Source organism: Mustelus asterias, unplaced genomic scaffold, assembly GCF_964213995.1.
Source record: "Mustelus asterias unplaced genomic scaffold, sMusAst1.hap1.1 HAP1_SCAFFOLD_184, whole genome shotgun sequence".
NCBI classification, from domain to species: Eukaryota; Metazoa; Chordata; class Chondrichthyes; order Carcharhiniformes; family Triakidae; genus Mustelus; species Mustelus asterias.
The window spans coordinates 439,362-452,828 of NW_027590182.1; the positions used below are offsets into that span (position 1 = coordinate 439,362).

General features: G+C 47.3%; 2 protein-coding genes and 1 long non-coding RNA gene across 3 annotated transcripts in view; 2 read left to right on the forward strand and 1 right to left on the reverse strand.

Moving 5' to 3' along the window:
* LOC144485303 (uncharacterized) overlaps positions 1 to 13,467 on the forward strand; it is a 461,444-nt gene that overhangs the window by 256,960 nt on the left and 191,017 nt on the right. The window lies entirely within an intron of this gene.
* Positions 1 to 13,467, forward strand: part of LOC144485284 (uncharacterized) — a 283,279-nt gene that overhangs the window by 229,792 nt on the left and 40,020 nt on the right. The window contains 1 exon segment of the mRNA XM_078203491.1: positions 5,871 to 6,374. Within this exon segment, the coding sequence (XP_078059617.1) occupies positions 5,871 to 6,374 (504 nt within the window).
* Positions 1 to 13,467, reverse strand: part of LOC144485290 (uncharacterized) — a 308,115-nt gene that overhangs the window by 78,143 nt on the left and 216,505 nt on the right. The gene's annotated exons all lie outside the window — the stretch shown is intronic.

A 13,467-nucleotide genomic window follows, 5' to 3' on the forward strand; every position in this document is an offset into this window, starting at 1 on the left:
GGGACAGTGCTGCAGGACCGACATGGAGCGGTCGGTCCTCCAACCAATCGGAGCGAACGAGGGGCGGGGCCACCTTTGACTCGAGCATGCGCAGTATGAGTAATGGCGATGGGAAACGGCTTTTGCTGTGGGCTCGGAAATCTGTTAGAGGTGATTGGAGGTACGGAGAGAGCAATGGATCGTCCAGGTGGGTGGAAACGCTGCATAAGCATGTTGTGTAAGCCGCAAACCGCGGAAGAGAACTTCCCGGACCCAGTTTGTACCGAGCAAGGCTGCAGCTCCTCGTGTTCGTCCAGGGTTAACGTTCGCCATCTTTATTGGGGGCAATAGGCAGCAGTGCGCACGTGCGGCCGCCATGTTTGTAGAGGGCAATGTTGTCAATCAGTGGGAGGGGCTTGTTCCCCAGTGCTCAGAATGGAGACAACCTGTCCATCAAACTGCATCAACCCTGAGTCCCAATGTCTTATTGATGAGGCAGAGCGGTGGTAGAGAAGGAAAAAGAAAGGAAAATAAAAACAATAAATGCTGGAAAATCTCAGCAGATCTGACAGCATCTGTGGAGAGAGAATAGAACCAACGTTTCGAGACTGGATGACCCATAGTCAGAGCTTGTACACGTGTAAACAGAGCATGTTAACTTTGACACCTCCATGTACCCTTGTACACCTCAATCAATCTACTTTGCTCCAAGGAGAACAACCCCAAGTTATCCAGCCTAACATTGTAACTATAATTCCTCATCCCTGGAACCATTTTGATAAATCTGCTCTGCACCCTGTCAAGGAGCCTCACATCCTCCATAATGTGTGGTGTTCACTGGTTTGCACAGACCCAGGTATTCTGTGTTCCTGTCTGTGATCTCATCACATACTTACAATTGCACAGTGACATCACCCCCGCTCCCTGAGGATTTCCTCAACTGGGAGATTTTTCTCTGATGCCAATGCTTCTGATATCTTTCCAGCTGCAGGCTCCAGCAGGAGATTTTAATATTAAAATCAGTTAAATTGTTTCAGAGGTGAGTGTTTGTGACCATTCACGGGCGCGGGTTCTCGTCATAAACCAGCTGGTCGCCTCCATGCTGTGGTACCGGCTGGTCCCTTTGACCCCTCCCCCTGGCTTTGTCACCGATATCCAGAGTACCCTCCTGCGGTTCTTCTGGGGCAATCGACTGCACTGGGTCCCTGCTGCGGTTCTGTATCTCCCGCTTGAGGAGGGCGGGCAAGGTCTGGTGTGCCTCCGCACTCAGATAGCGACCTTCCGCTAAAGGTACCTTTACGTTGAGCCCCCTCCACAATGGTGTGCCATGTTTCTTCTGCCACTGGCACGGCCTCAATTATGACGTGCAGCTCCTGCATATCGAACTGGGGCGTGCTTCGACCACCCTGCAGGAGTTGCCCATCTTTTACCAGGACCTCCTCACCGTCTGGAACACGGGCGCCTCGCGACGCAGCTCTCCCCCGTCAGGAGTAGCGGCTCTCGTGCGAGAGCCGCTGCTCAGGAATCCGCTCCTCCAGCCGTATGACTTCAGGTGGCTGGCGGAGAGGAGGGCTGTGGACGCCGGGGTGACCAGAATCGGGGACGTGCTCGATGGCGGAGGAGCGGGCTGGATGGGCCCCCGCGTGCTGGCTGAGCGTGTGGGGACGACCATCCGGCACGCGGCCAAAGCCATCCTAGACCTTAGGACGGTCGTGCTCGGCCCCGAAAGTGCACGCAAACTCGAGGCGGCGCAGGCGTGCGGTGGGATCCCGCCCGAGCGTTCCCCTGTTCGGACAGAATTCCACATTGGCCCAAAGCCTCAGCCCCCTCCCCTGGGTGAGGTGCCCCACAGCCTGAGCCGCCTCGCGGAAATGTCCTCCGTGCCTTTTCCTACCGCGCGGAGGCGTTTCCTGTGCGGGCTGCTGCTGCACACCCTCCACTACTGCTTCCTCGCCTGTCGCCCGGATACACCTTGGCGGGCCTTGTTTCCGTAGAGGTCCCTCTACGGAGGGATTGCCCCAATTACATCGGGGACCTGGGGTGAAGGGTGATGCATGCAGCAGTTCCGCACAACCGTAGGATTCACTGGTTCACGGGCTATGAAGCTTGCCCCTTCTGTGGCCTTGTGAAGTCCGTGGACCATGTCTATGTTTTGTGTCTTAGGTTGCACTTTCTTTTTGTTGGGGTCGGGATGGCGACCTCCTCGTTAACCTGCTCCTGGGCCTGGCGAAACGCGCCATTTACCGGTCCAGGCAGCGGGCGATCGAGGGGGCCGTCCATCCTGACTGTCTTCCCCTCTACCGCGGCTACGTTCACGGCCGGGTGTCCCTGGAGAGGGAGCATGCGGTGTCCACGGGCGCGGTTGACGCCTTCCGCGCCCGCTGGGCACCGCAGGGGTTGGGGTGCGTTATCGACCCTAATAATCACATTTTAATTTGATGTTTTTAAGTTTCCTTTGTACTTTGATTTCTGTTCGGACTGTTCCCCCTCCTTTTGGGGAGCTGCCCCTTTTACTTTGTCCTGACTTAATCTGAGTTTGTTTATTTGTTTTGACCTAAAAGAGGCCAACATCTTTGAGTAACACACTTTCTTTTCTCCCCCTTTCCATTTCTTTTCTCATTCTGGGGGAAATTGGGGACTTGCAGCAACTGAAGGGAAAGGAAGTGAATCCAGGGAGGGTGCAGACTCTGGAAAGGTTGGCCCAGGTCTCCCTCTCTCTCTCTCTCTCTCTTAAAGACATTGATATAGAAACAGAGATGATAGGAGCAGGAGGAGGCCATTTGGCCCTTCGAGCCTGCTCCGCCATTCATTATGATCATGGCTGATCATCCAACTGAGTAGCCTAATCCTGCTTTTTCCCCATAACCTGTGATCCCATTCACCCCAAGTGCTTTATCCAGCCGCCTCTTGAATACATTTCTTGTTTTGGCACCAACTACTTCCTGTGGTAATGAATTCCACAGGGTGACTACTCTTTGGGTGAAGAAATGTCTCCTCACCTCCGTCCTACATGGTCTGCCCTGAATCCTCAGACTGTGACCCCCGGTTCTGGACTCCATCGGGAACATCCTCCCTGCATCTATCCTGTCTCGACCTGTTAGAATTTTATAAGTCTCTTTGAGATTCCCCCCTCATTCATCTGAACTCCAACGAAAACAATTCTAACCTCGTCAATCTCTCCTCCTACATCAGTCCCGCGATTCCCTGAATCAGCCTGGTGAACATCCTTTGCTCCCTCAGCTTGACACATTTATTTGTCTGTCGAAAAGGATGGTCTTTTTCCTAATGTTCATAATTAAAGGGCAGCTTTCCCCAGGAGATGGTTGACATTTAAGGGGACAGTATGTTAATATAGGACAGAGATCTGTCTAGTGTTATTATATGGTACCCAGATTAGATATATTAGAACATAGAACATAGAACATTACAGCGCAGAACAGGCCCTTCGGCCCACGATGTTGCACCGACCAGTTAAAAAAAAAACTGTGACCCTCCAACCTAAACCAATTTCTTTTCGTCCATGAACCTATCTACGGATCTCTTAAACGCCCCCAAACTAGGCGCATTTACTACTGATGCTGGCAGGGCATTCCAATCCCTCACCACCCTCTGGGTAAAGAACCTACCCCTGACATCGGTTCTATAACTACCCCCCCTCAATTTAAAGCCATGCCCCCTCGTGCTGGATTTCTCCATCAGAGGAAAAAGGCTATCACTATCCACCCTATCTAAACCTCTAATCATCTTATATGTTTCAATAAGATCCCCTCTTAGCCGCCGCCTTTCCAGCGAAAACAATCCCAAATCCCTCAGCCTCTCCTCATAGGATCTCCCCTCCATACCAGGCAACATCCTGGTAAACCTCCTCTGCACCCTCTCCAAAGCCTCCACATCCTTCCTGTAATGTGGGGACCAGAACTGCACACAGTACTCCAAGTGCGGCCGCACCAGAGTTGTGTACAGTTGCAACATAACGCTACGACTCCTAAATTCAATCCCCCTACCAATAAACGCCAAGACACCATATGCCTTCTTAACAACCTTATCTACTTGATTCCCAACTTTCAGGGATCTATGCACACATACACCTAGATCCCTCTGCTCCTCCACACTATTCAAAGTCCTCCCGTTAGCCCTATACTCAACACATCTGTTATTTCTACCAAAGTGAATTACCTCACACTTCTCCGCATTAAACTCCATCCGCCACCTCTCGGCCCAACTTTGCAACCTGTCTAAGTCTTCCTGCAAACTACGACACCCTTCCTCACTGTCTACCACACCACCGACTTTGGTGTTATTATTTATGTTTCTGTAATAAAATACTTTTATTACTAGTTCTTGCATTGTAATATAATCCTGTAGCAATGTTATACATTTCCAGTCATAAAGTCATTACAGCACAGAAGGAATCCATTCGGTAACTCGAGTCCATTCTGACTCTCTGTATAACATTCCAGTCCCAATCCCCCTCTATATCCCCATTCTCCTGAAAGTTTATTTCCTTCAAATGCCCATCCACTTTCGTTTTTAAATAGAATCCATAGATATGGATGGAGAGTTACAACTTTTTGGGAATGAAATAGGAAAGAATGTTCCATAGAAACTAGAAATGTCTGCTCTGAATTTCTATCCTATACTGACTGTGATGACTTTTGCAAACTCATTTCATAGGATATTGAACGAGGAATCACAGGCAAAAATCTCAACCGTCACGTCTAGACAGAGTCATATTCCTTGGGATCTGAATATCTTGTAATATGGAACTGTAGCTACGTTATATATTTCCAGACATCTCTTCCCTCAGAGGGTTGTTAGTCTTTCGGATTTCTCTTCCACAGGGACCAGTGGAGGCTGAGGATCATTGAATATATTCCAATTAGACAGATCTTTGACTGACAAAGGTGTCAAGAGTTATGGGGAACAGACAAGAAGATGGAGCAAAAGCTAATATGTGAGGGGATTTCTTCACTCAAGGATGTGCTAAAGCTTTGGAATTCTCAACCCCTGAGGACAGTGAAGCCTCAGTCATCAACTATTTTCAAGAGAGAGATTGATTGGTTTCTAGATATTGAGGATATCAAGGGATATGGGTTTAGTGTGGGGAGAATGATGCTGAGGTAGATGAACAAATTATCTCATTGAATGGTTTAAAAGGCTCGATGGACCAAATGGCCGACTGCAGCTCCAATTTGTTATGGTCTCTGTGTCCAGGACAGGAAGCAGTGAGCATGGATCTGTCAATCAGCCTCAATCAGCACCTTCAGGAGAATTGGGAGGGTGAATATTAGATACAGCAGAGTGAGAATGGAGGGAGAGTGTGTGGGATGGAGATTCACAGCTTTTTGGGACTGAAATAGGAAAGAATGTTCCATAGAAACTAGAATTGTCTGTTCTGAATTTCTATCCTGCACTGACATTGATGACTTTTGTAAACTCATTTTCCTGGATACTGAAAGAGGAATCACAGACTGAAATCTCAAACTTCACGTCTAGATCTGACAGACTCATATTCCTTGGGAGCTGAATATCATCGGCCTTTGAATCTAGAAGGAGAAATGATTGTCCGGTCTGTTGATTTGAAAAGATTTCAAACATCAGTGTGACTGGAAAAGCAGCAACACACTGCCACACTTGAGTGAGAGTCTTCCAGTGCACTGACTGAAGAGCTTTAACCAGTTACACAGCCTGAATAAATATCACACCATTCACAGCGGGGAGAGACTGTACACGTGTTCTGTGTGTGGACGAGGCTTCAACTGATTGGTCACCCAAGGGAGAGGCAAGGACACCTGCACCATGGAGAAACCATGGAAATGTGGGGACTGTGGGAAGAGGTACAGAGTCCCATCTCAGCTGGAAGCTCATCGGCGCAGCCACACTGGGGAGAGACCATTCACCTGCTCTCAGTGTGGGGAGGGATTCACTCGGTCATCCGAACTGCAGAGACATCAGCGAGTTCACACTGGGGAGAGGCCGTTCACCTGCTCTCAGTGTGGGAAGGGATTCACTCGATCATCCTACCTGCAGTCACACCAGCGAGTTCACACTGGGGAGAGGCCATTCACCTGCTCTCAGTGTGGGAAGGGATTCACTTGTTCATCCAGCCTGCGGATGCACCAGCGAGTTCACACTGGGGAGAGGCCATTCACCTGCTCTCAGTGTGGGAAGGGATTCACTTGTTCTTCCAGCCTGCGGAGGCACCAGCGAGTTCACACTGGGGAGAGACCATTCAGCTGCTCTCAGTGTGGGGAGGGATTCACTTGCTCATCCCACCTGCGGAGGCACCAGCAAGTTCACACTGGGGAGAGGCCGTTCACCTGCTCTCAGTGTGGGAAGGGATTCACTCGGGTATCCAACCTGCGGACACACCAGCGAGTTCACACTGGGGAGAGGCCGTTCACCTGCTCTCAGTGTGGGAAGGGATTCAGAGTTTCATCCCGGCTGCTGAGACACCAATAAGTTCACAAGTGATTCCAGGGGTTGGATTCTGCTGTTGTTGTTTCTGCTCTCAATTACATCCAGGACTGCATTTTGTTCATTCTCACAGTTGGTCAATGGGGAGGATGCTCTGATTGTGGGAAGGGATTCACTGATTCATCCGACCTGCTGAAACACCAGAGAATTCATAATGGGGAGAGGCCATTTATCTGCAGGTCTGACAGCATCTCTGGAGAGAGAAACAGAACTAATGTTTTGACACTGAAGAAGAGTCACATTCAACTGGAAACATTAACTGTTCCTGTCTTTACAGATTCTGTCAGACTTACTGAGATTTTGCAGCAACTTCAGCTTTTAGAATGACGGTGAATGCTGGATACATGAATCAGAGATTGGTGTAAAACTGGGATCTGCTCCTAAATCAAAGTGAAACAGCAGGTTAAAGTTTCCAGTCTGAAAAGTACTATGGTTGTTATACTATATCTACCATTTTAAGGCTGGTTTTAACTCATTTAAAATAAACCTATTTAAAATATATTTGTTAAAGTCAGTATTAAAATACGTGTTGGATGAGTTCACAGGAGCCTGTTAACCGCTGGGACAATTATTCAACAAACATTGGATTTCCAGATAGAGAAGAAGCTGCAGTTTGTTTGCAGGAATTCCCTGTTTTATTGATGTGTGTGTGTTAGACATCAGGATAACTAAAAATACACAAACCTGGACATCAATGGTGATCTGATTGACAGTTACTCTGGGAATCACTCCCACTGTGAAACTTCAGCACTGACACTGCTGAATGTTGTCGGCTCAGGGAGTGGGACCTCCAGGAGTGGACTGTAAAAAAGTTGGGTTTCAGTATCCTGACTAATATATGGTGAGGAACGAGAAAAATCCTTACTGAGGAACTGCCTGGGGTTTTACCAGTGTAGGTTCAGGGGCGAATGATTCCGGACTCCCTGAAATGTCTGATATTGAACCCAGTTTGGAACAAGATTCATTCAGTTTCCAGGAGAATAGAGAGAAATATCACCCACAACTGAGAGAGAGAAAAACAGCCACCTTGATCAATGACTTGGATGAAGCCAGAATTGATGATACAAAGATAGGTAGAAAAGCAAGTTGTGAGGTTATTACAAAAAATCTATAAGGGACACAGAAAAGTTAAATTGATAGAATTTTTTGAGGAGGTAACTAGGTGTGTTGATGAAGGTAGGGCGGTTGATGTCATATACATGGATTTTAGTAAGGCGTTTGATAAGGTCCCCCATGGTCGGCTTATGATGAAAGTAAGGAGGTGTGGGATAGAGGGAAAGTTGGCCGATTGGATAGGTAACTGGCTATCTGATCGAAGACAGAGGGTGGTGGTGGATGGAAAATTTTCGGACTGGAGGCAGGTTGCTAGCGGAGTGCCGCAGGGATCGGTGCTTGGTCCTCTGCTCTTTGTGATTTTTATTAATGACTTAGAGGAGGGGGCTGAAGGGTGGATCAGTAAATTTGCTGATGACACCAAGATTGGTGGAGTAGTGGATGAGGTGGAGGGCTGTTGTAGGCTGCAAAGAGACATAGAGAGGATGCAAAGCTGGGCTCAAAAATGGCAAATGGAGTTTAACCCTGATAAATGTGAGGTGATTCATTTTGGTAGGACAAATTTAAATGTGTATTACAGAGTCAAAGGTAGGGTTCTGAAGACTGTGGAGGAACAGAGAGATCTTGGGGTCCATATCCACAGATCTCTAAAGGTTGCCACTCAAGTGGATAGAGCTGTGAAGAAGGCATATAGTGTGTTAGCTTTTATTAACAGGGGGTTGGAGTTTAAGAGCCGTGGGGTTATGCTGCAACTGTACAGGACCTTGGTGAGACCGCATTTGGAATATTGCATGCAGTTCTGGTCACCTCACTATAAGAAGGATGTGGAAGCGCTGGAAAGAGTGCAGGGGAGATTTACCAGGATGCTGCCTGGTTTGGAGTGTCGGTCTTATGAGGAAAGGTTGAGGGAGCTGGGGCTGTTCTCTCTGGAGCGGAGGAGATTGAGGGGAGACTTAATAGAGGTTTATAAAATGATGAAGGGGATAGATCGAGTGAACGTTCAAAGACTATTTCCTCGGGTGGATGGAGCTATTACAAGGGGGCATAACTATAGGGTTCATGGTGGGAGATATAGGAAGGATGTCAGAGGTCGGTTCTTCACGCAGAGAGTGGTTGGGGTGTGGAATGGACTGCCTGCAGTGATAGTGGAGTCAGACACTTTAGGAACATTGAAGCGGTTATTGGATAGGCACATGGAGCACACCAGGATGGTAGGGAGTGGGATAGCTTGATCTTGGTTTCAGATGAAGGTCGGCACAACATCGTGGGCCGAGGGGCCTGTTCTGTGCTGTACTGTTCTATGTTCTATGTACCTGAATGGACAGAAAAATGGCAGATGGAGTATAGTGCGGGAAAGTGGGAGCTTTTCCACTTTGGCAGGAAGAATAGAGGAGCAAAAAATTGTTTAAATATACAGAAACTGAAGAATACTGCCGTAGAGAGGAATCTGGGTGTCCTTGTACATGAATCGTGAAAAAATAGGATGAAGGTACAGCAAGTAAAGAAGGCGGCAAATGGAGTGTTGGACTTTACTGCAAGGGGGTGGAGTTTGAAAAATGGAACTTGCTACACCTGCACAGGACATTGCTGAGATAGCAGCTGGAATACTGTGCACGGTTTTGGTCTCCCTACTGATGGAATGATATTCTTTCATTGGAATGAGTTCAGAGAAAGTTCACCAGGCCCATTCCTAAGATGAAGGTGTTGTCTTTTGAGGAAAGGTTGTGAAGGTGTAGGGGAGATTTCTCCCATCCCGCCCACCACAGGAATCGTAGCAGGCCAGGGGGTGGACCACACAAAGGTCCTTTGACCTCAGGGGGGGATTCTCCAGTTTTGGGACAAATGAGGCCGCAGAATCCAACTCATTGTCTTTTGGGGAAGGGTTGCACCTATACTCATTGGGTTTGGAAGAATGAGCAGTGAACATTCTGAAACATGAGATTCTCATGGACAGTTGACAGGCTAGAGGCCAAGAGGATGATTCATGAAGGAGTCTTGAACTTGGTGCCACAGATCTACAAGGAAGCCAAGGGTATTGTTTTAGCCCTTACAGACACCAATACTTTATCCTCAGTTTTAGTCAGGTTAGTCAGAGGTTTAGTCAGGTGTGGTGAAAGCTTCAACCAATCATCTGGCCTTTTGGAACATAATTTGCAGTCACAGGGAGATGCCATGGAAATGTGGGGATTGTGGGAAGAACATAAGAACTAGGAGCAGGAGTAGGCCATCTGGCCCCTCGAGCCTCATGGCTGATCTTTTTGTGGACTCAGCTCCACTTACACGCCCGCTCACCATAGCCCTTAATTCCTTTACTGTTCAATAATTTATCTATTCTTGCCTTAAAAACATTCAATGAGGTAGCCCCAACTGCTTCACTGGGCAGGGAATTCCACAGATTCACAACCCTTTGTGTGAAGAAGTTCCTCCTCAACTCAGTCCTAAATCTGCTTCCCCTTATTTTGAGGCTATGCCCCCAAGTTCTAGTTTCACCCGCCAGTGGAAACAACTTCCCTGCTTCTATCTTATCTATTCCCTTCATAATCTTATATGTTTCTATAAGATCTCCCCTCATTCTTCTGAAATCCAATGAGTATAGCCCCAGTCTATTCAGTTTCTGCTCATAAGCCAACCCTCTCAACTCCGGAATCAACCTCGTGAATCTCCTCTGCACCCCCTCCAGTGCCAGTATATCCTTTCTCAAGTAAGGAGACCAAAACTGTACACGGTACTCCAGGTGTGGCCTCACCAGCACCTTATACAGCTGCAACATAATCTCGCTGTTTTTAAACTCCATCCCTCGAGCAATGAAGGACAAAATTCCATTTGCCTTCTTAATTACCTGTTGCACCTGCAAACCAACTCTTTGAGATTCCTGCACAAGGACACCCCTGTCCCTCTGCACAGCGTAAGAAGTCTCACAACACCAGGTTAAAGTCCAACAGGTTTATTTGGTAGCAAATACCATAAGCTTTCGGAGCACTGCTCCTTCGTCAGATGGAGTGGAAATGTGCTCTCAAACAGTGCAAACAGACAGAATCAAGTTGCAGAATACTGATTAGAATGCGAATCCTCCAGCCAGCCAGGTCTTAAAGGGACAGACAATGTGGGTGGAGGGAACAGTAAACACGGGTTAAAGAAATGTGTATTGTCTCCAGACAGAACAGCTATTAAGATTCTACAAGCCCAGGAGGCAAGCTGTGGGTGTTACTGATAATGTGACATAAATCCAACATCCCGGTTTAGGCCGTCCTCATGTGTGCGGAACTTGGCTATCAGTTTCTGCTCAGCGACTCTGCGCTGTTGTGTGTCGTGAAGGCCGCCTTGGAGAACGCTTACCTGAAGATCCAAGGCTGAATGCCCGTGACTGCTGAAGTGCTCCCCCACAGGAAGAGAACAGTCTTGCCTGGTGATTGTCGAGCGGTGTTCATTCATCCGTTGTCGTAGTGTCTGCATTGTTTCCCCAATGTACCATGCCTCGGGACATCCTTTCTTGCAGCGTATCAGGTAGACAATGTTGGCCGAGTTGCAAGAGTAGGTACCGTGTACCTGGTAGATGGTGTTCTCACGTGAGATGATGGCATCCGTGTCAATGATCCGGCACGTCTTGCAGAGGTTTGTTTGAGGTCATTAGGTTACATTGAAGCTTCATATGTTTCATATGAAGCAATTTTTAAAAGCAGTATCTCGGCCTTTTGGCTAAGATGCAAATGAGATCAAGTCATAGAGGAGGAAGTGCTTTCCCTCCTCCAATCAGCTTGGCCTCTGCACAGCAGCATGCTGCAATTTTTTCCCATTTAAATAATAGTCCATTTTGCTGTTATTCCTACCAAAATGGATGACCTCACATTTACCAACATTGTACTCCATCTGTCAGACCCTCGCCCACTCACTTAGATTATCTATATCCCTTTGCAGACTTTCAGCATCCTCTGCACACTTTGCTCTTAGTGTCATCTGCGAATTTTGACACACTACACTTGGTCCCCAACTCCAAATCATCTATGTAAATCGTAAACAATTGCGGTCCCAACACTGATCCCTGAGGCACACCACTAGTCACTGATCGCCAACCAGAAAAACACCCATTTACCCCCACTCTTTGCTTTCTGTTAGTTAACCAATCCTCTATCCATGCCAATACATTACCTGTAACACTGTGCACCTTTATCTTATGTAGCAGTCTTTGGTGCGGCACCTTGTCAAATGCCTTCTGGAAATCCAGATACACCACATCCACAGGTTCCCCATTGTCCACTGCACATGTAATGTTCTCAAATAATTCCACCAAATTAGTCAAACATGACCTGCCCTTCATGAACCCATGCTGCATCTTACCCATGGGACAACTTATATCCAGATGTCTCGCTATTTCTTCCCTGATGATAGATCCAAGCATTTTCCCTCCTACAGAAGTTAAGCTAACCGGCCTCTAGTTACCTGCCTTTTGACTACCTCCTTTTTTAAATGTTTGTGATTTTGTGAAACCTGTTTTTGTTGTCTGAGCTGACTGGAATTAGAGCCAGAGCAGGAGTATTCCAGGGGAATGATTTGGAGATAAAGGAAAATCCAGCAGATGCTGGAATTCTGAATAAAACAGACTTGCTGAGTTTATCCAGCATTTTCTCTATTTATTATAATGATTTTGGGACCTGGGTTTGAATCCCACCACGTTTCAACAAAAATATTGATGAGCATGAATTAATTGTTGTAAAAACACATCTGGTTCTCTAATTCCCTTCAAGGAAGGAAATCTGCCGCCCTGATCCAGTCTAACCGACATGTGACTGGATTCACAAACAATTCAAGGGCTGACTGGGTAAACAGGGAATGTCACCATCAGAAAAACAGAGCCCCCTGGAGGGCAGAAGTGTTAGGACAGGTTACGGAGAGGTTAAAACTGTCATCATTGAGAACAACACAGACTTTAGTGGAACAACTGGTCCCAAACACAATCTCTTGTAATTAGTGTGGCAGGGTGTGGTGAATCAGGTTTAAAAAGAGTCAAATTATATATGTTTTCTAGTTTGGACAACCACATTTAAATCTGGGACTCGGATGAGGATATAAATTGGTGTTTGGTGGTAAGATCTAAATCTGTGTATTACGCCGTGAAGCCTTAAACCCAGAGTGAGAATATTTCAAACCAGGGTTCAAAATAAATGGCTGTGGATGGTGAATTCACTCTCAAAAGAAAACAAAGAAAATTACAGCACAGGAACATTCCTTCGACCCTCCAAGCCTGCACCAACCACGCTGCCCGACTGAACTGAAATCCCCTCCCCTTCTGGGGACCATATCCCTCCATTCCCATCCTATTCATGTATTTGTCAAGACGCCTCTTAAAACTCACTATCGTATCTACTTCCACTACCTCCCCCGGCAGCGAGTTCGAGGCACCCACCACCCTCTGGGTAAAAAACCTGCCTCGTACATCTCCTTTAAACCTTGCCCCTCGCACCTTAAACCTGTGCCCCCGAGTAATTGACTCTTCTACCCTGGGAAAAAGCTTCTATCCACTTTGCCCAAGCCCCTCACAATCTTGTAGACTTTGTCAGATCGCCCTCAACCTGCGTCGTTCCAGTGAGAACAAACCAAGTTTCTCCAACCTCTCCTCATAGCTAATGTCCTCCATGCCAGGCAACATTCTGGTAGATCTTTTCTGTACCCTCTCCACTCTCCAAAGCCTCCACATCCTTCTGGTAGTGTGGCGACCAGAATTGAACACTATATTCCAAGTGCGGCCTAACTGAGGTTCTATAAAGCTGCAACATGACTTGCCAAAAGGCCTGCAGAAATTAAGTCTTGTGAGGAACTACTGGAAGAAATAAATCATCCTGTACATGGGAGAGGCAGAAACTGTGAGGACCATCTCCTCCAACCACAGATTCTGTCTCTCCCGATGTTGCTACATCTGCAGAGACAGAGTCTCAAACTGGAGGAACAGCTTTGCCACCTATT